This window comes from Oryctolagus cuniculus, chromosome 2, assembly GCF_964237555.1.
Source record: "Oryctolagus cuniculus chromosome 2, mOryCun1.1, whole genome shotgun sequence".
NCBI lineage: Eukaryota > Metazoa > Chordata > Mammalia > Lagomorpha > Leporidae > Oryctolagus > Oryctolagus cuniculus.
Window position 1 is genome coordinate 177,705,084 of NC_091433.1, and position 24,870 is coordinate 177,729,953.

At 58.3% G+C, this 24,870-nt stretch overlaps 1 protein-coding gene across 4 annotated transcripts in view; it reads left to right on the forward strand.

Moving 5' to 3' along the window:
- The first annotated feature begins 833 nt into the window (after positions 1-833).
- ADCY3 (adenylate cyclase 3) overlaps positions 834-24,870 on the forward strand; it is an 83,161-nt gene continuing 59,124 nt past the window's right edge. Inside the window, exons 1-2 of one of the 4 annotated variants that reach the window (XM_051843203.2) lie at positions 834-1,346; positions 1,711-2,518. In XM_051843203.2, coding sequence (XP_051699163.2) covers positions 1,844-2,518 — 675 coding nt within the window. In that variant the 5' untranslated portion in view covers positions 834-1,346; positions 1,711-1,843. The remainder of the gene's footprint in view (positions 1,347-1,710; positions 2,519-24,870) is intronic. The other 3 variants (XM_051843204.2, XM_051843206.2, XM_051843207.2) reach the window with 3 other exon arrangements.

The window sequence follows — 24,870 nt, forward strand, 5'->3', positions numbered from 1 at the left end:
GCCTAGTGAGCCGCGCTGCCCGCCACTGTCCCTTTTTAAACGTAAACATCGGACCCTCTTCCAACATCCTGCAACAATTCAATGTTTGGGTCCCAGATGGCTGAACACAATGGGCGAAAAGGCTGCTTTGCTCAGATCTCCTCTCTCTAACCCCTGATGGGCCCCCCGCCCTTGGGGTCAACCTTGAGAAGCTGGGGCTGAGGTGGGTTAGCTTTTCGGAGTCAGTGTCAGGGGGATACACAGTGGCCACGCGGCAACCCTCAGGGGCTGCCCTACCGGCCGGCCTAATCTCACCTCACCATGGATCCCAAACTGCCTAGCTCCCTCCTCTTCCCGACTCTGGCCTGTAGTGGATCCAGTGTTCTGTCAAACTGAAGGAAAATAATTCTTACTAAGGTGTGAGAGACGGATAGGAGCGACTGCGTCTGGAAGGCAGAGCTGCGGCTCTGTGCGCACGCAGAGGCTTCCTCCGGAGGCAGGGTCTTCCCCGGCTCCCCGTGCCTCACTCCCGCCCCGCCACCCCACCCACTTCCCTAAGAAGGTCTCAGCTGCAGGCTCTCTGCGGAGAAGCTCGGGCTCAGAGGGTGGGCGGCGCACGTGGGGCCCGCGCGCGGTGGAGGAGCCCCAGCCCAGCCCAGCCCCTCCGGCCCCGAAGGCAGCGGCCGCCGGGAGGGCCGTCCACGTCCCGGGCTTTCACCTCCGACACGGGGCCTGCCGGTGTTCGCCCCATCCTTCCTGCTCGCGGCCCACCGCGCCCTTCGCCACCGCCGTCGCCGCTGGGGACCCCGAGCCCCCGCCCCCCCACCCCCCCCCGCTCCGGGCCGCGCTCCCGAGAGGGCGACGACCGGGGGAGGGGCCGCGCCCCCGCCCGCCTCCCGGGCCCGGAGCGCGCGTGGCCCGCAGCCGGCGGCGCCGCGCGGGGTCTCAGTGTGCAGCGCGCCGCGCCCGGACTCGCGGGCTCGGCGGCCGAGAGGATGCTGGCGGGCTCTCCTGGCCTCGGCCCGCGCTCCCGCCGGGCAGGGCCCCGGGCGCGCCCCTAGCCGCCGGCCCCGGCCCCCGGAGCCGCAGCCCTTAGGGGCGGGCGCGCTTGGCTGGCTCCCGAGATCTCCCAGGCTCGCCGCCGCCGCTTCCTCCTGCGGCCGGGCGCCCGTGGGTGCCCAGGGGCAGCCCTGCGCCTCTCCCTGCCGGAGCCCGGGCCTGACGGTGGGGAGTCGCGGCCGGTAAGGGGCAGCGGGCCCCTGGACGCGCGGAGCCTGCCCGGCCCGGCCGCCGCACGCGTGACTCGGCCCGCAGCCCGCGCCGGGCCCGTCCCGGGGCACGCACGCGGCTCCTGAGTTCCTGCACAGGTGAGCGCGGGGGCAGGGCCGGGCTGTGGGGGCGAGGAGAGCGCCCGGGGCCTCCACGGGCTGGGTGGGAAAGGGAAGTAAACAGAAAGAAGATTCAGGAATCCTCGGGATGGCTCCGGTTTCTGGCACGTTTTATTTTCAGCTTGCAGGCTCGGGCCTGGAGGGAGTTTGGGTGAGGAAGTCGGGTGGGGAGGTGGCCGGGCCCCTGTGTGAGCTCGCAAGTGGCGTGGGGTGCCGGGGCGGCCCCGGTTTGGGAGGCTCTTGCAGCCAGGATTTTGCAAGGGATGGGCAGGGCGGTGGCGGCGGGGAGACCGCGGGTGGGAGGAAGGTGCCCTCAGCTTAGCGATGTCCCTTTTCTTTCTAGGTGACCGGGGCTACCGGCCCCAGCCCAGGAGAGGCCCCGCACCCTTCCCAGGTCGCAGAGCGCCCTGGTTAGGGGCCCCTTCCTCTGTTCCCAGTCCGCTTCTCAGGGCCAGAGGAGGCAGCCACGGGGCAGGATGCCCAGGAACCAGGGCTTCTCGGAGCCCGAGTACTCGGCCGAGTACTCCGCCGAGTACTCGGTCAGCCTGCCGTCGGATGCGGACCGCGGCGTGGGCCGGACGCACGAGATCTCCGTGCGGAACTCGGGCGCCTGCCTGTGTCTGCCCCGCTTCATGCGGCTGACCTTCGTGCCGGAGTCCTTGGAGAACCTCTACCAGACCTACTTCAAGCGGCAGCGCCACGAGACCCTGCTGGTGCTGGTGGGCTTCGCGGCCCTCTTCGACTGCTACGTGGTGGTCATGTGCGCCGTGGTCTTCTCGAGCGACAAGCTGGCGCCGCTCGTCGTGGCTGGCATCGGGCTGCTGTTGGACCTCGTGCTCTTCGTGGTCTGCAAGAAGGGGCTGCTGCCCGACCGGCTCACCCGGAAGGCGGTGCCCTACCTGCTGTGGCTGCTGATAACAGCCCAGATCTTCTCCTACCTGGGCCTGAACTTCGCGCAGGCCCACGCGGCCAGCGACACGGTGGGCTGGCAGGCCTTCTTCCTCTTCTCCTTCTTCATCACGCTGCCACTCAGCCTCAGCCCCATCGTCATCATCTCTGTGGTCTCCTGTGTGGTGCACACGCTCGTCCTGGGGGTCACTGTGGCCCAGCAGCAGCAGGACGAGCTGCAGGGGATGCAGCTGCTCAGGGAGGTGAGTCCTGGCCACCTGTCCATCCGCCCTGGCACCTGCTGGCCGGGTAGGGGCGTTGTTCCTTTGCTCTTGAGTTGCCGTGTGGCCTGGGGTCCTGCAGGGCTCCCAGCTCCTGTGTCGGCCCCCTCCTCCCGTGCCCTTGCACCTCTGCCATCCTGCACTTGTACCTAGGGAACACTGGGGGGGGGGGTAGGACGTTGGGTCTCGGGGCCACTCTGTCACTTGTGCCCAGACAGGAGGAAGGCTTGTGCAGGCCTGGTCTTGATGCAGTGTTGTCCTGGCCATTCCCTGCTAGTGACCCTGGCCGGGAGGTGGCCTACCACTGGCCACCTTCAGCGTGTGACGTGGCTTGCGTGTGCTCAGTGCCCCTCTGTCCGATGCCCCGCCATGTGTCAGGATCAAAGGGAATGTGGGGTGGGGGGAGGCTGCAGTTACCCTGGATCCCGCCTCTGCAGGGCTCGGGGTGCCCTGAGCTGCCGGGGGGGGGGGCCTGCGGGGAGTGTGGCAGTGTCCACAGAGACGGCGTGGTGCGGGGACACTTGTGCCAGCCGCTATGGAGCAGGGTCTGCTGGAAGGGATAGCATTGTGTTCCACCCAGTGCCACGATCCCTGCCGAGCTCTGAGGGACTGCAGTGAGCAGGGGAGGTGACCGTGGCCTGAGCTTACTCTGGGGACGCCCTGGCGGGGGGCTCCATGGAGCTCCCTCAGCGCACTCTGCAGTCTGCCAGCCACCCTCGGTGGCCTCCCGTTATGTGTGAGCTCAGAGAAGGAAAGGCACGCCGGAGGCTGTGCAGCTGGTCCGGCTCTCAGGCGGCTGGAGTGCCCATTCCCGATTCCATCCCATCTTCCCACTGCATCTCAGTGTCTCCATCTCGGCCCAGGCGTTACTGTGGTCTCCGTGGCATCGGGGCTGGGTGCAGGGGCCCCGGGGCCTGTTGGTGGTTGAGGCGAGAACTCCGTGGGGCTATGGCTTTGCCTTCCTCCTGGTGGAGGGCAGCACAGGCTTTGCTCGGTTTTGATTTTTCCTCGATCTTGGACCGAGGGCCGGCCGGTTACCCGTTCTGGCCCATGTGTGGTGCCCGATCTCAAGCAAGCACGGCGCTGGGCTCGTGCACGTGGGTTTGTGTGGACCCCTGGACAGCCCCCTGTGCTTTCCCTGCCATGTCTTGCCTGTGTGAGATCGTCACCTGCGGTCACCGACGTGACTTGTGGGTTGGAGAGTTTTCAGCCTGTGCCTCTGCCGGAAGTTGGGGGAAGGATGGGTGCCGATAGACAGGCGGGCCTGGCAGCGTCGGGGTCTGGCAGCAGTTCTGCACCGTATCCTTCTCTCCGGTCTCTTTGCTGCTTGCCAGGATCCCTGGATCATGAGCTCCCCACAGCCGTGCAGACAGAAGTCCCCGTGGGAACACAGGTGTCACCTCTGATCTCATTTGAATCTGCTGCCTGACAGGATGTCCGGGCCGCGGGGAGTGGAACGGACGCCCCTTGAGCGGTGGCCAGGTCTGGGCAGAGTTCCGAGATGGCATCATGGAGGGGCCCTGCCACGACCGAGGCAGTTTTGGGGAGCGGATGTGAGGGATGGGGGAGCCGTGTGCCTCTGGGGAGCCATGAGGGTGGAGGTGTTTCCGTCGGGGCAGTGCCCGGCCTGCCGGCCTCCTGCTCGCCAGTGAGCAGAGAGGGCCTGACACGCCCTCCCGCCCTGTTCTGTGAAGGTTGGGATGTTGTCAGCTCTGGGGGTGACCTGCCGGGGGTACTGGGTTCTGACTGAGCCGAGCCTCTGGTGGCCCTGGAGAAGTGACCCGCCCGTGGAACCCGGCCCCCGTGTCTCAGGGTTTGAGGGACACAGAGCTGCCTTCACTTGCTTCTTTCTCGGCTCATGCTTCAGCCTTATGAATTGCTCTAGAGAATGTTCGCTAGGGCAGGGCCTGGAAGAGCATCTAAGCCAGATGCCCGGATGCAGGGATGGACAGTCCCAGGGACACGCCTGACTCGGGTCAGGAGCCCAGGTGTGCTGGCTCCCAGCCAGGACTCCTGCACAGGTGAGGCTTTTAATTAATTTATTTTTAAGATGTATTTTATTTATTTGAAAGGCAGAGTTACAGAGAGGCAGAGGCAGAGAGAGAGGTTGTCCATCTGCCAGTTCACTCCCCAATTGGCCGCAATGGCTGGAGCTGAGCCAGGCCGAATCCAGGAGCCAGGAGCTTCTTCCGGGTCTCCCACTTGGGTACAGGGGCCCAAGGACTTGGTCCACCTGCTGCTGCTTTCCCAGGGCATAGCGGAGAGCTGGATCAGAAGTGGAGCAGCCTGGACTTGAACTGGCGCCCCTATAGGATGCCAGTGCTGCAGGCGGTGGCCTCATCAGCTACGCCACAGCGCCGGCCCCACAGGTGGGATGTTTATGTGTGTGTGCCTTGGGGGTGTGTCCTGCTAGACTGAGAGCAGTCTGCGAGTGGGAGCTTTGCTGCCTGTGACCCCCACCCAGGCCCTTAGTAGAAGACAGAGCTTGTGGGGGCTCTGGGGCCCTGTTCCAGGACTAAATGGAAACTCTTGCCACTCCTGTTCCTGCCAGGTGTTAGCTGCTCCCTTTGCCACCTCCCAGGGTGTGGTCACTCGAGCCTTTGTCTCCCCAGGTCAGCGAGGAGCTCACATGGAGGCTTCTGGGGCCTCCTGGGAAACTGGTGCAAGCCCCAGCCCAGGGCAGGCAGGGCCACCCGGCCCTGTCACTGCCTGGAGATCACTGTGACCCTGTGATCGCTGGTCTCCTGTGGGCACTGCTGAAAACCAGAACAAGCCAAACAACCCAACCCTCAAACTTAGGAAACAGGAAAAATAAGCAAGTCAAGAGTAAAAATATTAGCATCCCCGGGGGCGGGGCCGTGACCTTGACGAGGAGCAGAGCCTGGGACGTGGCTTTGGGAACGGAGCGGAGAAGGGGCCGCTCCAGGTCCCATCGGGAGCCTGAGATGGAAGGCGTACATGGGCTGTGTTCCAGAAGCTTCTGAGTCACTTGTTTGGGACTAGTGGGACTTTTAAGAATGAGCCGGGGCTCCCAGGCCCACCTGCCGAAGGCCTCCTGAACCCACCGCGTCCTTGCCCTTGGCCTCTTAGCGCTGTGGAAACCAAACCCAGGTGGCCTGTTGCCATGGCGAGGGCCACCGGGGACCCAGCGCTCTCCTGGGCTCCGGGGAGACGCGTCATTCACCTGTCCTGCTCTCCTCCCAGCCTGCCTTGCCTCCTGGGAGGGACGCTCCACCGAGGATAGGAGGGGCAGGGCTGGAGGAGAGGGCGAGGAGCCTGTGGCCAGGACCTCTCTCCAGACCCCAGACCCTCGGCCCCACCTTGCTTCTCCTCCTGCCCAGGGGCTTCCCTTTTTCTCCATGTTCTCCTTTCTGTCACCTGTGACTCTGGGTGGGAGGGGTGAGCTCAGTTTCACAGTAGAAGGAGACACCTGCGCCCCTGGCAGGGGTTGTGAGTTTTGTGGGTTCGGCGTGGACAGTACTGAGGAAGCACCTCCAGTGTCAGAGCCATGGGCACCCAGGGCTCACGGCAGCCCTGCAGCCTGTCCTGGGCTCTCGGGAGGCAGGGCAGGGGGGTGGGCTCATCAGTGGTGAATGTTGTCTAGCAGAGACGGCGGGCCTAGCAGCCTGCAGGGTCTGGGGACAAGGCGGGACAGGCCATCGCCAGTCAGGCTGTGGTGGGAAGAGCTGGGCATGGGGCTGGGCTGAGCTGAGGGCAGCTGACTTGGGGTAGGGGGCTCCGTGTCCTCGTCCAGCACCTCTGATGGCCCGCTTGCCCGTTACTGCCCCTGGGATGAGGGGAGGAAGCAGGGATTGGGGGCAGGCCCGGGAGCAGCGGCCGGGCAGGAGAGCGCCACAGGGAAGGGGGCAGAAGACACACCCAGTGGCTGCTGCAGACCCTCATGCGCCTGCGTGCACCTCTCAGTCGCTGCCACTAAAGGCAGGAGCCTGTGGCCAGCCAGGCCAGGAACCCCTGAGAAACGTTCCGTGGCTTTGTTTCTCAGAGGAACTTGTCCCACGGAATGAATAGTGAGCATCAGGGGAAGCCTGTTGGGACTGTGGATGGGTGATTCCACGTGCACCTATGGGTTACACGGGGAGTCATTCAGCTGGTGAACAAGGGGTCGGCTGCAGAGGGCGGCGGGAGAGCCGAAGCTGCAGGCCGGAGTTCAGTGCTGTGTGTGCGTCCGCTGGCTCCGTGGTGGGCCTGACCGACTCCATTCACAAAGGTGGAAGCTGAGGCTCGCTGAGGTCAGGGGACGTGGAGGGGCAGGTCACTGGGTCACTGGTGAGAGTGCCAGGGTAGGGTTGTGGGGGCGTCCCTGCAGGCCCTTCTTGTTCTAGAACACAGGTGTCCCGGCTCCGCCCATTGCCCCAGTTGTCGCTACTGAGCAGATGGGAACCCCAAAACATAGGCTTCCTCCGGCTCCCGTGGGGGCTGCACACAAGAGGGGAGCTGCCCACGCCGGAGTGTTGCTTGTGGGACCCTGGCCCGCAGCACAGGAGAACGGCAGTGGGGGTGGGGGGCTTTCAGCAGCCAGATTGCGGGACACGGGTTGGGAGGAGGCAGACCCAACCCAGTTCCTGTCCCCTTGGCCCAGGCTCCAGTGCTGTCCCAGGGCCGGAGAGCAGGGCCGTCCCTCCGGGAGTGAGCCTTGTGTGGCCGGGCAGCCATGAGGGCTGCACGGCGGGGACCGCGGGGCCGTGAACTCTGCCTGCGCTTAGTGAGGGACCGGCAGCTGGGGGACACTCACACGGCTTCGCAGCACGTGCCCCCTGAGTCCCTTCCCCCCGTCGTGTTTCTCGGTGGCCTTTTCTGTGTGTAAACAGAGCCCTTCCAGTCTGTGCCCGGTGCACACGTGGTATAGGCCCCACCTTTCACCCACATCATTCCACTGACATTTGGCTTGGACCAGCGGAGTCCTCATGTTTACAGTTGTTATAGTCAGCTGGGTTTCTGGAGAAGAAACCAAAGCTCTTGGCTGGGCCAGCGCCGGCTGACCGGGAGCCGTGTGTGTGTGTGTGCGCGCGTGCGTGCATGCCTACATGCACCCCAGGCTTGGTCTGCCTGAGGGTTTGGTACATTCTCCGTGAAATGGAATTGTTAGGGCTTCCCCGTTATTCTTATTCCCCAATTTCTTCATAAACAAAAAGCAGATCCCACTAGGGGTCCACCCTGACTAAGCATTCAAATGCCCCCACTTCCTAGGTGTGCCCTGGCCTAGATGGGTGCCTGCCCTCACTCAGGCTGAGGCAGCCCAGGTCCCCAGCCAGTGGGGAAGTCTAGGTGGCCACATTAACTGGGCTCTTGCGGCATTACTGTTAAGGGTCTTCCAGCATGACAGTATTTTCATTTTGCGCATGTGTGGCAACCGAAATGACTTGTCCAGGGCCACAGAGCTAGGGCTGCGTCGTGTAGCCAGCTAAGCCACTGCCTGTAATGCCAGCATCCCACGTGAGTGCAGCTTCAGGTCCCAGCTGCTCCACTTCCAATCCAGCTCCCTGCTAATGCGCCAGGGGAAGCAGTGGGAGATGGCCCAAGTGCTTGTGACCCTGTGCCCACGTGGGAGACTGGATGGAGTTCCAGGCTCCTGGCTTCAGCCTGGCCCAGCCCAGCTGTTGGAGCCATTTAGGGCATGAACCAGTAGACGGAAGGTGCCCCCCACTCTCTGTCTTTTCCTCTCAAAAACCTACTAAGTGGTAGGGCAGGATTTGAACCCAGGCCAGTAGGATACCAATGTTCATTTTCTTCTTTTAAAAATATTTAAGTTTTTTTTTTTGTTAGCACCCCCCCCCCCATCTGTTGGTTCACTCCCTAAATGCCCCCAGTGGCTGGGGCTGGGCTGGGCCAAACCTGGGAGCTGGGAACTGAGTTCAAGTCTTCCATGTAGTGGCAGGCACCCAAGCACCTGAGCCGTCGCCTGCTGTCTCTCAGGTCTGCATTAGCGGGAAGCTGCAGTCACAAACCAGAGCCAGGAGTTGAGTCCAGGTGCTCTGACGTGGAACACAGGCTAAATGCACATGCGTGCTAGGCTAAGTGCCTGTCCCCAGAGCTCCCTTGTTCTGCCACCATAAAAGAGCCCCTTAGGCCTTGCCCTGGAGCCTGTCGAGGTACAACTCGAACAAAATTGGGTCTTGGGTTTCTCAGCCCACAAATGTGGGGAGGAGCAAGTTGGGGGACAAGGTGTTTCTAGGGGTGTCGAGACCTTGCATACTACACCTGGTTGCAGGTGTCCATACAGGGTGCCATGCTGCAAGACGGTGTCGTAACTGCCGTCCGTGTTGATGGACAGCTCGTCAGGGCATGGACGTCCACTTAGAGTGGAGCGGGGCATTCTGAAATCGTTACTCAGACACGGATAATGCAGGTTTGCACAGATAAGGAGTCTGTTTTGCTTTCTAGGCAGTTCGCTTCTGGGGGCTGCCTAATTTCCCCGCAGCCTGACTGAATATGTATGCATTCATTTACCCTATGTTTCAGTTATCCGTTGCTATATAACAAATGATCCCAGAACGTGAGGTCATAAGACAATCACAGTTTTTTTTTTTTTTTTTTTTTAAGATTTATTTATTTGAGTTACAGAGAGAGATGGAGACAGAGGAGACAGAGAGGTCTTCCATCCGTTGGTTCGCTCCCCAAATGGCTGCAGTGGCTGGAGCTGGGCCATTCTGAAGCCAGGAGCTTCTTCCAGGTCTGCCACGCGGGTACAGGGACCCAAGTACATGGGCCATCTGCTGCTGCTTTCCCAGGCGCATTAGCAGGAAGCTGGATTGGGAGTGGATCAGCCAAGACTCAAATCAGTGCCCATATGGGATGTCAATGCTGCAGGCCAGGGCTTTAACCCGCTATGCTACAGCGCCAGCCCCCAATCACTGTTTCTTATTCCTTGTGGTTCTCTGGCCTGTGTTCAGCTGGGCAGTTTTCCGCTTCACGTGGCCCTGGCTGGGCTCCCTCGTTGGCTGCTTGGTTCATCTGTTATGTTCAGCTGACCGCCGTGCAGGCAGTACGCAGAGGGCCCTCACGTGCCTGGTGCCCTGGAGCTCCTCCGTGTCCCCAACTTGGGTTCCCTCCCAGTGTGGTGGTCTCAGGAAGAGGGTGGAAGCTACCAGAGTGTATCCGGGCCAGGCTTGCCCCTGTGGCTCAAAGCAAGTCATAAGGTGAACTCAGATCCGGGAGGAAATTGATTCTACCCTTGACGTGGGAGTGGCGTGTGTCGCAGGGATGGCTGGGTGACAGCTGTGTGCTGAGGCCGCCGTGACCAGGAGGCACACAGAGGGTGCCAGGGAGAGGGGACTAACGTCCCGCCTCTGGTCTGGGTGGGCACAGGCTGCTTCACGAGTCGGAAGAGTTTTCCCAAGCAGGGCCCGTGTCATTTCGTTAAGGCCTGACTCTGTGGAGTCACTTGGGAGATTTGGAAAGTTTCAGAGACTGTGTTGCACGCGAAGGGATGGTGGCTCCTCGTCCACCTGCAGGGCCATGGCCTGGCCTTCCGTGAGAGAGCAGAGTTCGCTCTCCTGCCTCTGCAGATGAGCAGTAACCCCCACGTCCACCCCAGTGTGTGCCAGGTTCCTGCCTGGCTTGATCAGGACCCCGGCCCCGCTGGCATCCCTCACCGTCCCCTAGCAGCTGCGGAGGGGCCTGGCTGTAGCGTTGGGATCCCTTCCCCGGGGGGTGGGCGTGTGCTGCGTGCATCTCTCAGAAACACACCTTGGGTGTGCGTCTCAGCAGCCCGCCGTCCATGGCCAGGATGCTGCAGCCCCACGCAGTGCCTCGGGTGCGGCAGTCGCTCCGGGAAGGCTCACGGAGTGCGTGCAGCCCAGCTCCGCCTGCACACCTACTTCCGTCCTCAGCAGCTCTCCCTGAGTTTACTGATAGTTCTGGGCTACATCTGGGCCACGGAAATGTTCTGGTGTTGATCTGAATGATGTGAGAGTGATTCGTAAAGCAAGACTTATTTAACGTTTACAGGGGCGAATCGGTACGCCGTTGGCACTTGTTCTTTCTGATCCTAGCACACGGTGGTAGAGGAGGATTCTAGGTGCCCGGAAGATGAGGCACGGGCATCCTGTTGGCCTAGATCAGAGCCCATCCTTGGACATAAATGCACCGTGCAGGATTCTTCCACGGGGTTGTGAACAGAGCAGGAGCTGCAGCTGCCCTGCCTCCCCTGGCTGTTCTTCCAGCCGAACAGAACCTCGGTGCTGCTGCCACGCATCCGGCATGTCGCCATGGCTGCAAGCCTTGTTCTAGGCCAGCGATACAAAGAATGAGTGAACCAACCGTAGTCCCTGGTGCCGGCATTGTGGCACAGCAGTAAATTGCCACCGGTGGCACCAGCGTCCCATGTCCGAGTGCCCAGTTGAGTCTAACTGCTCTGCTTCCAATCTGGCTTCCTGCGGATGTGCACGGGAAGGCAGGAGATGATGGCCCAAGTGCTTGGGCCTCCACCACCTGTGTGGGAGACCTGGATGGAGCTCCTGGCTCCTGATTGTTGTGGTCATTTGCAGAATGAACCAGCAGACGGAAGATCGCTTGCTCTCACTTGCTTGCTCTCCCCCCCCCTTCCCCTCTCTCCTCTCTCTCTTCCTCTTTGTCACTCTGCCTTTCAAATGAATCTTTAAACAAAGCCTCAGCCCCTATCCTCAGGGAGCTCCTAGGTTGTGTATCAAGCCTGTTGGTGAGAGGGATCCTGCCTAGGGAAACTGAGGAAAGCGTCTGAAGAGCTGGCTTTGAGTTGGGTCTTGAGGGATGAGCAGGAGTTTGCCAGGTGGAGCCAGAGGAGGTAGGGCTTTGGGTCAGAGGCATCGTAGCCTAGGACTAGTGAGAATTGCTGCGTAGCAGGGGCCGGAGAGACAGGGGTAGAGGCGAAGACAGTGGAGAGGCTAAGAGGTTTGGACTTGATGTTATGATGATGGGGTCCCTTTGGCTTGAGCATGAGGTTGCCCAGGGATAGAGTGTCAGAAGGGAAGAGGGCATGGGACCTGACACCAGGGAGCAGCCTGGGGTATGTGGCACCCCCGCCTCCTCCGCCTGCCTAGGCCCCTGTGTGGCCCAGGTGGCCTGTGATGGGGAGATGGGTCATTTGGGAGCAGGAGGCAGTCCTGGCTGACAGTCCTTTGCACCCTGAGTCTCTTGCATCGAGAACACTGAAGCGAAGTCACAGTGGGGCGTGGGGCCAGGTGCGGGGCTGCTTCTCTTCCGCCTGTTGTGCCTGACAGCCGAGGGCTGTGTTCATTTGTTACCTGGTGGGCGAAGGGTGGGAAGTGTACATATGGGGAACCTCAGGAAGTCGTGCACAGTGCTACTTCATTCACTCTTTCTTTAAAAAGTTATTTATTGGAGGGGCCGGCACTGTGGTCTAACAGTCACCTCTGATGACATCATCCCACATGGGCACTGGCACGAGTCTTGGCTGCTCCACTTCCGATCCAGCTCTCTGCTAATGGCCTGGAAAAGCAGCAGAAGATGCCCAAGTGCTTGGACCCCTGAACCCATGTGGGAGACCCAGAGGAAGCTCCTGGCTTCAGCCTGGCCCAGTCCCAGCTTTTGCAGCCATTTGGGGAGTGAACCAGCAGGTGAAAGATCTATCTCTCTCTCTCTCTCTCTCTCCCTCCCTCTCCCTCTCCCTCTCCCCCCCTCCCCCCTCCCTCTCTCTCTCTCTCTCCCCCCCCTCTCCCCAACTTTGCCTTTCAAATAAATAAATAAGTCTTTTTTTTTAAAAATTATTAGCAAGATTGATCTCTCATCTGCTGTGTTCACAAAGCTCAGTTCACATCTACATGGGCAACAGGGACCCAAGTCCTTGAGCCATCATCTGCTGCCTCCTGGGGTGCGCCTTCTCAGGGAGCTGGAATGGCGAGTAGAACCTGGACTTGAACCCGGGCACTTTGACATGGGATGCGGGCGTGCCAGGTATCTCAGATGCCAGCCGACACCCGCCCCTAGTTATTTCTGTATTACATGTAAGCTTGGCAAACCGACTCTGATCTTTGGTCTGTGAATGGATCACAAAGAGTTTATTCATTATCCATTATCCTTAAAAAAAGAAAAAAAGTATTTTCTGGGGAATCAGCTGGTTTTTCTCCTTCATGGTGAAAGGATTGTCAAGGGTGTTTGAAAGTGCTGTATAGTATTACAGAATATTGTGTTCCTTTTCTTAACTGGTTGGTTTTACTCCCTTATCGGTCCTTGTCATGTGGGTTTCGCATCAGCAGGCCTCGGCCGCCCTGTGTTCCCCTCCTGGACTTTCCATACCGGTGCATCCTCCCCTGGTCGGCTCTCAGCTGTGCCTTCCAGCACGATGCCACCCTGTGGTTCCCGAGGGGTCCATGCTGATCAGAGTGCTGCTTTCCCCGTCCCGACCTCCTCCAGAGTCCCCTTCACCTTGTGAACAGGAGTGAAGGACTCGGCCGAGAGGCAGCCCTGTTCCGCCCGCCACGCCCCGGCCCCGGCCTGCGGCTAGCACGCTGGGCTGGGGCTTGCTGGGGGTTTCCATGGTTGTGCTCTGCTGCTCAGACGTCCCTTTGGGATTGGTCCCCACGAGATGCGGGCTGGTGTGAGTTCCATTTCATCACTGGCTCTGGGTGGACTCCTGGGCTGCCCTTGAGGGCTGATTTTTCCACCCAGTGGCACCTGCAGGCCCTGAGGGACGTATCTGGGATAACTGACGGATAAGCCCAAGTGTCTTGGTCTGCTTTCTGTTGCTATGGCACAGTACTGAGACCAGGTGATTATAAGGAAGAGGGGTTGGTTTAGCTCGGGGTCCGGAGGCTGGGCAGCTCGTGAGCAGGTGCTGGCATTGTTGCTGCTTGAACTCCTGGTAGAAGGCAACGGGAGGGCCAGCCGGCCAGCGCGTGCCAGAGAGCCCAGCCCGGACGCCCCCATGGTCCCCCAAGAAGGGCGTTCTTCCCTCTCACCAGTGCCCTGGGACTCATTTCAACGCGCGTTTCAGAGGGGACAGATTACACCTAAGCCAGGGCTGCCCCCCACCTGGTTGTGGCGGCTGGGCTTTGCCACCCTCCTGGGAAGGCAGTGGAGAGATGCGGCTCTGGATTTTGTTACAGATTTGCTCCCAGTTCCAAGGAAACGAAACAGTAACTTCCTGAAGGGGAATCGAAGCAAAGGGCCTGGGGAGCTGGGGCGGCTTCTCGCCCCAGACGGGGGCTGGGGGCGATGCTGCTTCCCAGGGGCTTGGCGCCTGGGGTGGCGTGCTTGCTCAGCCAGCCAGCCTCCCCTCACGGGCAGGAGGTACACATTCTCATTCCAGCGTTTCTTCTTTCTTATACTCCAGCACGTGCTTGGAGGTTGTCTTTTGTTGGTGCAAGTTGAATGCTGGGGGAAACACAGGTCCTCCTCACATCTGGAGTTGTAGCTGTCAGTATTGCCCGTCTCTGGGGAAAAGTTGGGACATGGCTTGTTTATTCCAGTAAAAGGTCTACGTTTGCGTGCTTACTTTACACTTTTATTTACATCGTTTTGTTTTACTTGAGAGGCAGAGAGATACCTTCCGTTTGTTTGCTGGTTCACTTCCCAGATGCTTGCAGTAGCCTGGGAGCGTGCCCCACAAACCCAGGATCCTGGAACTCCACCTGGGTCCCCTGTGTCGGTGGCGGGTTGAGCCTCCCAGAGTGCGCATCAGCAGGAAGCCGGGTAGGAAGCAGAGGAGCCGCACTCCCGCCAGGGACTCCCGTGTGGGACGCAGGCATCGCAGGGAGCGTCTTACCGTCTCTACGTCTGTCCCTAGGGAGGCTGCTCTGGGGGGAGCGTTTCCCAGCCCTCCTGTAGTGTCCTGTCTCAGATCCAACTGACCGCTGCAGTTCCGGACGAGTGAGCCATGGCGAGGCTTCCTGCTTTGGGCGTGGAGCCTCTCCGGGTCCTTCTCACCAGCTGTGAGATCTGGAGTAGACTGTTTAGTCTGCGTCTAGCTTCTGCCCCCTAAAACGGGAGACTGACACCTTCGTCCCTGGGATACACAGCTGGTGCTAGAAATGGTTATGCGGCAGGTGTTCGAAATGGTAGCCGCTCTGCCTGTGGCTGTCGGCCTCGTCCTGGGCTCTGATGAAGAGGATGTGTAGAAAATCGGGGGCCAGCCCAAGGCAGGTGAGACAGCTCCAGGTCAGGTGCCCCCAAGCTCCTGCCCACCCTATCATTGCTTGCCAGCCCCTACCTGGGGTGTCAGACCCTCAGTTTTCCTAGATGAGTGTCTTAAAAAATTTTTTTAAACCCCAGAGGCACATCTGCACAGTCATGGGCCATTTCCCCACAGTAATTAAGAAAACACAGACTTTAACTTCACATTAAAGCTTTGCTCGCCTTGCCACAGGGGGAAAACAAAGCAATGCAACAGGGAAACGGGGGTGAGACACAAATGAGGGGTGGTGGTTTGGAGCGAGGCTGTGGCTTTTGCTCACCTGACCCGCGTGAGAGAGAAGCGCTTTGCAGGTGAGCGCTCCGTGAGGACAACACTGGGCATGCTCCGGATGCTGATTTCCCCTTTTCTTGTGCTGTGCGATGGCCTTTCCCATAGCCTTCTGTCTTCACAGCCGGCTCCTGCAGGGAGGTTACTGAGTGGGTAGCAGGTGCGAGGCCCACCCGGAGGGCCTCTGAGATCTGGAGGCGAGGACGCAAACCCACGCTTCCATTCCGTCAAATCGCTTGGGCTCTGTGGAGTTTGCTTCCTTGGGACCAGGATGGGCTGGTCGCCAGCCAGTGGCATGGTATGGGGGACAAGAGGTCGTAGGATGTCCCTGCGGGTCCTGTGGCCTCATTTGTCTCCCTGTACCTCAGACTGCTTCCTCCTCACCAGGGCTTGTGACCCGACTCCTGAGACTTATGGTTGGGTGTCGGGAAGCGAAGCATCTTGGGGCTCGCTGTCCAACTGCAGGCAGTGCTGGAACCCCTTCCGTGGCTCCCCCCGCTCAGCTTCCCGTCTTTGCTTCCGTTCCTCTGGGGTGGAAGACCCTGACCTTCCCGGCAGCCTCATGGGGCTGAGGACAACTCCCAGATCCCACCAAGGCGGTCTTCAAGATACTTTGTACCTGTGTGTCGCACTTGGTCCCTCCACCCACTCTGTTGGGTAGAGGTTCTTGTCTCTGGCATTTTGTAGCAGAGAATGTGGTGGGGGGAGGGCGAGGCAAGGAGGTACCCAGGCTCACCAGGACATGTGCAAGGCCAAGGCTTCCAGACCCAAAGACAGGGAGAAGTTGTCTTCTCTGACCAGGTCAGTAATCAGTGAATCCAAAAACCTGAACTGTTGTGCTAGTGATTATACAACCGTGTGTCCAGACACATGGACCCATACAGCGTGTGGGGAAAAGCGAGTAAGGACGAAGTACAGATGGTGGGAAGCCACGTGGAACTTAACGGACACGGTGTGGGGGAGGGGGACCTGACTTGGGAGGGGCACATGTGGGTGGTAGCTGGCTCTGTGCCTTGACTGGGGACCTAGTTCACAGGTGTGCACGTTATCAGCGCTCCTCAGAATGGGTGTCATCTATTAAAACTCAGTGGTGGTTATAAAAAGTAAAACCCTGGGGTTACCAAAATTTGTATGTACATGCACACATTTCACACACACACACACACACACACACTTACATTTATTGGAGAGGCAGAAAGGGCGAATGAGTGAGCACCCCCACCTCCTGGTTCGTTCTCCCTAGTGGCCAGGACTCGGCCGAGCTCAATCCAGGTCTCCCCTCGTGGGCGGCAGGTGGCAGGGACCTACTGGAGCCATTGCTGCCACGTCTTGGGGTTGCATTAGCAGGAAGCTGGAGTCAGGCGCCAGAGCCAGGGGCTGAATGCGGGGACGCTGGAGTGGGACGTGGGCATCTGAAGCCTCGGCTGAACGCCTGCCCTGCATAAGACAAGACGTCGAGCTGTTTGTTCGCGTGCTGCTCTTCCGCTGCAGGAGAGTTCCTGCTCGTGCGTGTACGTGCTCGCCTGGTGCCCGCCTTCGCACCTGCCTCTTGTCCTCTGCAATTTGGGTAGGTTCCTTGAAGTGGCTTGAGAATTAAAAGTCGCTTGAAAATATTTTAGGTGCAGACTCTTCCTGGACTATTTTGACTTTTTTTTTTTTTTTTTATTTTTTTGACAGGCAGAGTGGACAGTGAGAGAGAGAGACAGAGAGAAAGGTCTTCCTTTGCTATTGGTTCACTCCCAAATGGCCGCTGTGGCCGGCACACTGCACTGATCCGATGGCAGGAGCCAGGTGCTTCTCCTGGTCTCCCATGTGGGTGCAGGGCCCAAGCACTTGGGCCATCCTCCACTGCACTCCCGGGCCACAGCAGAGAGCGGGCGTGGAAGAGGGGCAACCGGGACAGAATCCGGCGCCCCGACCGGGACTAGAACCCGGAGTGCTGGCGCCGCAGGCGGAGGATTAGCCTATTGAGCCACAGCACTGGCCATATTTTGACTTTTTTAAGCCAGATTTTAGTATTATCATGCCTACCTCTAACTCAGCAGCAGTTTCTTCTAGCGATTCACCTCTATGAAAAATTTCCAAAGTAGTCGCTTTGCTTTTCTTAGAAACAACTGTCTTTCTCTCACATCCATGGTTCATCGCTTTAGGTTGTGCTTCATTAAATGATGTAAATACCAAAAGACAAAGCAGCTGGCACGGACAGGTGTGGGACGAAGCACAGCTGATTCTTGGGAGACAGTGCGGAAGCTGGAGAAGTGAAGGCATGAGCTTTCTGGAGAGAGCCCGCCCACTGTGTGTAAGGCCAGTGGGTGGTGGCCAGCATTGTGGTGCAGCTGGTTATGCCGACACTGCAAAGCCAGCATCCATATCAGAGCGCCCTGCTTCTGATCCAGCTCCCTGCTGAAGTGCCTGGGAAGGCAGAGGAAGACGGCCCCCAAGTGCTTGGGCTTCTGCCACCCATATGGGAGAGCTGGATAGCATTCCAGGCTCCTGGCTTTGGGCTGACCCAGCCTCAGCTGTTGCATTTGGGGAGTGAACCAGCAGATGGGAGATCGCTATCTCCCTCTTCCTCTCTCTGTTTCTCCGTCTTTCAAATAAACCTTAAAACAAAAATGGGAGGGGGCTGGCACTATGGCATAGTAGGTTAAGCCTCTGCCTGAGTTGCCAGCATCCCATATGGGTGCTGGTTTGAGTCCCTGCCGCTCCACTTCTGATCCAGCTCCCTGCTAATGGCCTGGGGAAGTAGTAGAAAATGGCCCAAGTCCTTGGGCCCCTGCACCCACACAGGAAACATAGAAGAAACTCCTGGCTCTTGGCTTCGGATCAGCTCAGTTTTGGCCATGGTGGCCTTTTGGGGAGTGAGCCAGTGGATAGAAGGCTAAGACCATCTGTAACTCTGCCTCTTTTTTTTTTTTTTTTTTTTTTTTTTTGACAGAGTGGACAGTGAGAGAGAGAGAGAGAGAAAGGTCTTCCTTTTTGCCGTTGGTTCACCCTCCAATGGCCGCCGCGGCTGGTGCGCTGCGGCCGGCGCACCATACTGATCTGAAGGCAAGAGCCAGGTGCTTCTCCTGGTCTCCCATGGGGTGCAGGGCCCAAGCACCTGGGCCATCCTCCACTGCACTCCCGGGCCACAGCAGAGAGCTGGCCTGGAAGAGGGGCAACCGGGACAGAATCTGGTGCCCCGACTGGGACTAGAACCCTGTGTGCCGGCGCCGCAAGGCAGAGGATTAGCCTATTGAGCCGCAGCGCCGGCCTCTGCATCTTAAATAAGTAAAAAAGAATAAAGTGAGTGGGTTGTACAGAGGGACAGACTGTCTGGAGCAGCTCCGCCTACTGCTTCTTCAAGCCTCAGCACCGTCTCGAGCTGGTGCCCTACCTGGTCTGCTCCCCTGTGGCTTCCGTCCCCAGTTCCAGGGCATCTGCAGAAAGTCATACACGTCGGCCTCTCGTTCTCTACCCCGCAGCCGCCCTGTGCGAGGATCCAGCCAGCGGGCTCTCCCTGGTCTCCTCTTCAGCCTGGCCCATCTCACTCTTCCAAGAGGCCCTCAGGGGATGTGGTTTCCAGACCTGCCATCTGCCCTGACACTTCTTGGCTGTCAGCTGCCCGCCCAGAGGGGCCGTACATCTTCCTGCCCCCTCAGAGAACCTGCCCACCCCGCCTCCTTGCAGGGCACAAGTGCAGAAGTGTCAGTTCTGTGTCTGCAAACGAGATTGAGGGCGCCCCCACTCCTGCCCGGTCCCCCACTCCTGCCCGGTCCCCCACTCCTGCCCGCCAGGCCTTAGGAAGGATTATCATCCACCTGAAAGGCGGCTAATACAGACAGCCCCCCTGCTGCCTCTTGGCCAGGACGGCTCTGTGGAGACCCCTGGAGTGTTCCCTGCCCGGCACGGTGTGCCCCTTAGGAGAGGGGGCCAAGGGGAGGCCTTCACAGGGAGCATTTGGCCAGAGCCACTCCTCGGGGCCGGAAGTGTGCTTGTCCCTTGGGCTGCCTGCTGACCGTGGTCGTGGCCCCCTGGAACCTGCCCGGCCCTGTGCTGTCTCGCTTCCCCATTGCTTGTCTCAGTCTTCCTGCCGCGTCGGCGGAGACTAGCCCCGGTACCGAGTTGACTGGGGGCTGACACATCCCCTCCGTGCCCCTGCACTTGCCCAGACACTGCCTGTGCGGCTGACACAGACTGCATCGCTGCATGTCTCTGCCCTTTGATGGACACTTACTTTCCATCTGCTGTGTGTCTCGGCCGTCTGCCGAGCAGCTTGGCTCTGAAAACAGGTTTGCGTGTGCTGCTGCCAGGGCCTGGGGTAGAGGTGAGTAACCGAGGGTCCCTGCCTGCGAGAGACCCTCCTCTGTTCACTCACTTTCTGTAAAACAAAAAGTTTATCATTATCTGGAATGTGGGCAATATAAAGCAGTTGCTCCGCAATTCTGTTAAAGGTTTATTTGTTTATTGGAAAGGCAGAGCGACAGAGAGAGGCACAGACAGAGCTTGTGGCCACTGCTGCATTCCCCCGATGGCCACAACAGCCGTGTCTGTGCCAGGCCAGAACCAAGGGCTTGGAACCCGTCCTGTGGATGTCGGTGGCAGGGGACGAGACCAAGTGCTTGGGCCACCTTCCGCTGCTTTTCCAGGCTCATTAGCAGGAAGCTGGGCTGGAAGTGGAGCAGCTGGGACTCGACCTGGCACTCGGATATTGGGATGCTGACGGTGCAGATGGCTTAACTGGCTGCAGCCCAGTGCTGGCCCCGTATTTGTTGAAAATTAATGCCTGAACTAGTATTAGGTTGAACTATAAAAGTTAACAATCGTGTTCCCCAAGGAAAGCCTGGAGATACCATGTAGTGTGGAGAAGTATTGGAATTTCTCTCTTAGGGACAATGACAGTTAACATGAGGCACCTTTAAAGACGGAATGAATATTGATTCTCTCGTTTATCACGCAAGTGCTTGTTACAGAAGATAATTTAGCTGGGCAGGAGTAGGAAGAATACAAGTGCAGGTTCTCCTTCCTTCCCCTGCTCCCTCCCCCCCCCCATAAGTAGCCAGCGCCAAGTGTTTGGTGTGGATCCCTCCAGGGATCTTTCTTTTTTTAAGATTTATTTAGTTATTTGAAAGGCAGAGAGAGAGAGAGAAGAGAGAAAGACAGAGAGGTCTTCCATCTGCTGGTTTACTCCCCAGATGGCCGCAGCGGCCAGAGCTGCGCTGATCCAAAGCCAGGAGCTTCTTCCAAGTCTTCCATGCGGGTGCAGGGACTAAGGACTTGGGGCATCTTCTGCTTTCCCAGGCCATAGCAGAGAGCTGGATGGGAAGTGGAGCAGCTGGGACTTGAACCGGTGCCCATATAGGATGCTGGCACCACAGGCAGCGCTTTACGCCACAGCACCCAGCCCACAGAGACCTTTCTGTGGTTTGCATCGCTATGTAAACATATGTAGATGTAGGGACAATAGGTTATTACACAGGTGTATGCAAATCAGTGAAGCCGAGCTCCCAGTGCTGGGGTCTGCACGTCCAGGCTGTGACCCGTCCTCCCCTCCGGCTGCCAAAGGGCACCAGCCCGCTGCAGCCAGGTGGCCCCATCCCAGCACCACACTGGTGGCTTCTCTGAGGAGCTGAGGAAGAGCCTGGCTGGCCTGGCCATCTGCTGCTGCCCGCCTCCACCGGATGGTAAGGAGGAGTCTTTCAGGATCCTACTTAGCAAAAGCGCCAGGGACCGGCGGCCCCGCAGGCTGGTGGCAGGGGTGGGAAGGGCTGCCTGCAGCCTGCCAGCCGAGGACGAGGTCCTGGTGCCTGCCCTGGGCTCTGGTCCCAAGCGAGTAGTTTATTTGTTGAGCAGGTGTCTGGGTCAATACAGCCTCCAGCAGAGAGGGTGGTGGTTTGTGGAGGAGGCAGCGTGCCAGGCACGGGAGGGACGCCAGGCCAGGAGCTGGGCGTCATCGGCAGCCCGGCCAACTTCCCTGGCCTTGTGGGAGGGGCTGGGCCTCTCGAGTCTCCACATCTGCCCAGGGCTGGCATTCTTGCATTTCTCATTTTGTCTGTTCCATGACCACTTTGTCCACGCTGAGTCCACGCTGCCGCTCTGTGAGCCCTGGGGGTCTTGGGCAAACCGCGTGATCTCCCTGGGCCTTGGTTTCCCCTCTGTGAGGGGGTGGGGCGCAGTGAAGGAGAGCCAGGCTTGGGCCGGCTTGCCAGGCCTCCAAGGCTGGACTTGCCACCGGTCAGCCCGCGCTGTCGGCTAAGTGGCTTAGCCCTCTGAGCTGCTAGATTTCCTGAGTCTCTTGAGAGGCGTTCCTAGGAGAGTGCCTGCCTCCTAGGTTCGCTGTGACGGGGTGACAGTGCCGGCTCCCACAGGTAGCCACAAAGCCCCATTCACACACAGGCGACATTGCTGTTGTGTTCACCGTGAATAAGCACGTCCCTAATTGGGTGCCAAACCATGTTTCGCTTAGGCAGGGTTCACTGGGATGAGCTGGGGTGTGCACCTCCAGGGATCCTGTCCCCGCTGCTCCCCGCTCCGCATGCTGCTGCCGCCGCCGGGGTGGTCAGCCCTGAGAGCTGAGACATTCTGGAACTTTCCAGGCACGGACGGGAACTGACCTGCCTGAGGTTGCTCAGAAGAATGTGTGTGTCAGGATCTGGGGCCGTCGGCTCTGTCTCCCTGTCCAGCCTCTCCCGTTAATCGATGACTGCTGGGACACGCGCTCGCGTGGTAGGGCAGGGACCAGTGATGGGTACCGGAGGGGGGATAGAGATGCTGGGGTCTGTGCACCAGTGTTCTGTGGCTCTGCTGAGGGAGGCTCCTGCGTGCAGCCCCCACCCATGCAGGTCCTGGGAGGCAGCCGTGATGGTCCAGGGGGCTGGGCTCCTGCCACCTGCATGGGAGACCTGGATTGAGTTCCTGGCTATGGCCTCAGCCTCAGCTGGGACGCCTTTTGGGGCATTTAGCGAGTGAACCAACAGATAGGGGTGTTCCCTCTCCATCTCTCTCTCAGGTAAATAAAAACTTTTTTTTTTAAAGTGAGCAAGATTTTCTGAAATTTCCTTCTCACTGCAAACAAGCAGGAACTGGATGAAATACAGAGAAGGTCTGTGTGTGTGCTTGGGAGACAGGCAGAGGCAGGCTGTGATCCCTGGAGAAGGGGGCTCGGGAACCCCGGCTTCACCTCAGCTTTCCCATTGGGATAACCCTGTCCTGGGGAGGCAGGGCCCAGACAGACTGGCGGGGTAGAACGAGGAAGCCTGGCTTCCTGAGTAGCCTGTCACAGGCATTGCACTGTAGCAGTGAAGAGCTGGCTGGTGGGAGGCCCCTCCAGCCAAGGGGGAGACTTGACCGAGTAAGCGGGGTGCCTGCAGAGCTGCGTAAGTCAGGCATCCCCAGTGGGGAGGGAGGCAGGATCCCTAGATACAGCGTCTGCTAGGCCTGCCCTAAAGTGGCTTAGAAACAAACTGAACTCGTCAGATTAATCCACAACTAACATAGCTGCCTAATAGGGACATATCTGACACTCTCTGTACAGGAATACACGAAATTCTGGATTGGAAAATGTAAGGTTCACAATATTAGGTATCCGGTAAAAAAAAATGTACTAGAAAACCGAAGACATGTGGCTCATTTACAGAATAAAAACCAATAGAAACAGACCGGATGGGGGTTAACAGCGGGTTAACGCCCTGGCCTGAAGCGCCGGCATCCCATATGGGCACCAGTTCGAGACCCAGCTGCTCCACTTCCAATCCAGCACTCTGCTATGGCCTGGGATAGCAGTGGAGGATGGCCCAAGTCCTTGGGCCCCTGCACCCACGTGGGAGACCCAGAAGAAGCTCCTGGCTCCTGACTTCGGATCGGTGCAGCTCCAGCCGTTGCGGCAATCTGGGGAGTAAACCATCGGATGGAAGACCTCTCTCTCTCTCTCTCTGCCTCTCCTCTCTCTATGTAACTCTGACTTTCAAATAAATAAATCTTTTAAAAAGAAAGAAAGAAAAACAGATCGGGGCCAGCAATGGCATAGTGGGTAAAGCCGCCGCCTGCAGTGCCGGCATCCCATATGGGTGCTGGTTCGAGTCCCGGCTGCTCCACTTCCAATCCAGCTGTCTGCCTTAGCTTGGGAAAGCAGTGGAGGATGGCCCGTCCTTGGGCCCCTGCACCCATGTGGGAGACCTGGAAGAAGCTCCTGGCTCCCAGCTTTGGATCGGCTCAGCTCCGGCCGTTGCAGCCTATTGGGGAGTGAAAAGTCGATGGAAGACCTCTCTTTCTCTTCTCTCTCTATGTTACTCTTTCAAATAACTAATCTTTAAAAAAAAAAAAAAAACTGACGGAGGATATAATATTATATATTAACAATATCAAGGTTATTAATACTATATAACAGAATAATTTGGAGCTCTAAAACAAATGTATTTGAAAGATACACACAGAGATCTCTCATATACTGGTTTGTTCCCAAAATGGTCACAACAGCTGGAGCTGGGCCAGGCCAAAGCCAGGAGCCAGGAGCTCAATCCACATCTCCCATGTGGGTGGCAGGAACCCAGTTACTTTATTTTTTTTTTTTTAAGATTTATTTATTTGAAAGGCAGAGAGTTGCAGAGAGGGTGGGGAGAGGGAGAGGGAGAAGGAGAGGGAGGGAGGGAGGGTTAGTGGGTGTCTTCCATCTGCTGGTTCACTCCCCAAATGGCCTCAATGGCCGGAGCTGGGCCAATCCGAAGCCAGGAGCCAGGAGCTTCCTCTGGGTCTCCCATACAGGTGCAGGGGCCCGAGGACTAGCCATCTTCTATTGCTTTCCCAGACCATAGCAGAGAGCTGGATCAAAGAGCTGGGACTTGAACCAGTGCCCATATGAGATGCCAGCACTGCAGGTGGCGGCTTTACCAGCTACACCACATCACTAGCCCCTGCAACCCAATTACTTGAACCATCACCTGCTGTCTCCTAAGGTACACATTAGTAGGAAGCTGTTGCCATGGGCTGGGGTGGGGGAGCGGTGAGGCGAGAGAGAGTTGGTGTGGTGGTAGGATGATGGAGAAAGGCTGATTAACAGGCACTAAGTTATAGTCACATAGGAGGAAAAAGTTCTGGTGTTTGTTGCACAGGAGGGGACTATAGATAATGGAAATGTGTGATGTATTACTCTAAAATAGAAACTAGAAAATATTTTGAATGTTTTCACCATTGAGAAATGTTAAACTTTTTTTAAAGATGTGTTTATTTGAAAGGGTGACGGAGAGAATGAGGGAGAGATCTTCCATCTGCTGATTCACTGCTCAAATGGCTGCAGTGGGGCCCAGCTCCCGCCAAAGTCAGGAGCCTAGAACTCCATCTGGGTCTCCTATGTGGGGGACAGGGCTACGCCTCCACCTGCAGCACCAGCATCCCATGTGGGTGCTGGTTCTAATCTCAGCTGCTCTCTTCCTATCCAGCTCTCTGTTGAGGCCTGGGAAAGCAGTAGAAGATGGCCCAAGTACATGGGCCCCTGCACCCACGTGGGAGACCTGGAAGAAGCTCCTGGCTTGTGGCTTCAGATTGGCCCAGCTCTGGCCATTGCAGCCATGTGGGGAGTGAGCCAGCAGATGGGAGACCTCTTTCTCTCTGTCTCTCCCTCTCTCTGTAACTCTACCTCTCAAATAAATAAATGAAATCTTTAAAAAAAAAAAAAAAACAATTCCACACAAACTCTGGCAGGAAATAGAAGAAGAAGGAACAGTCCCCAACTAATTTTTGTGAGATCACAATTGCCCTTATATCAAAGTCAGACAAAGACATTACACAGGGAAGACCCCCCCAGTAGATGGATTATCCCGCATGAACAGATGTTGGCAAATGAACTCTGGCCGTGTATGAAGAGACAGGAAGGGGGGGTTGTTCCAGTATCTCAGCGCCAGTCGGTGTAGTTCAGCAGCCCAGACTGGAAAGGAAAAAC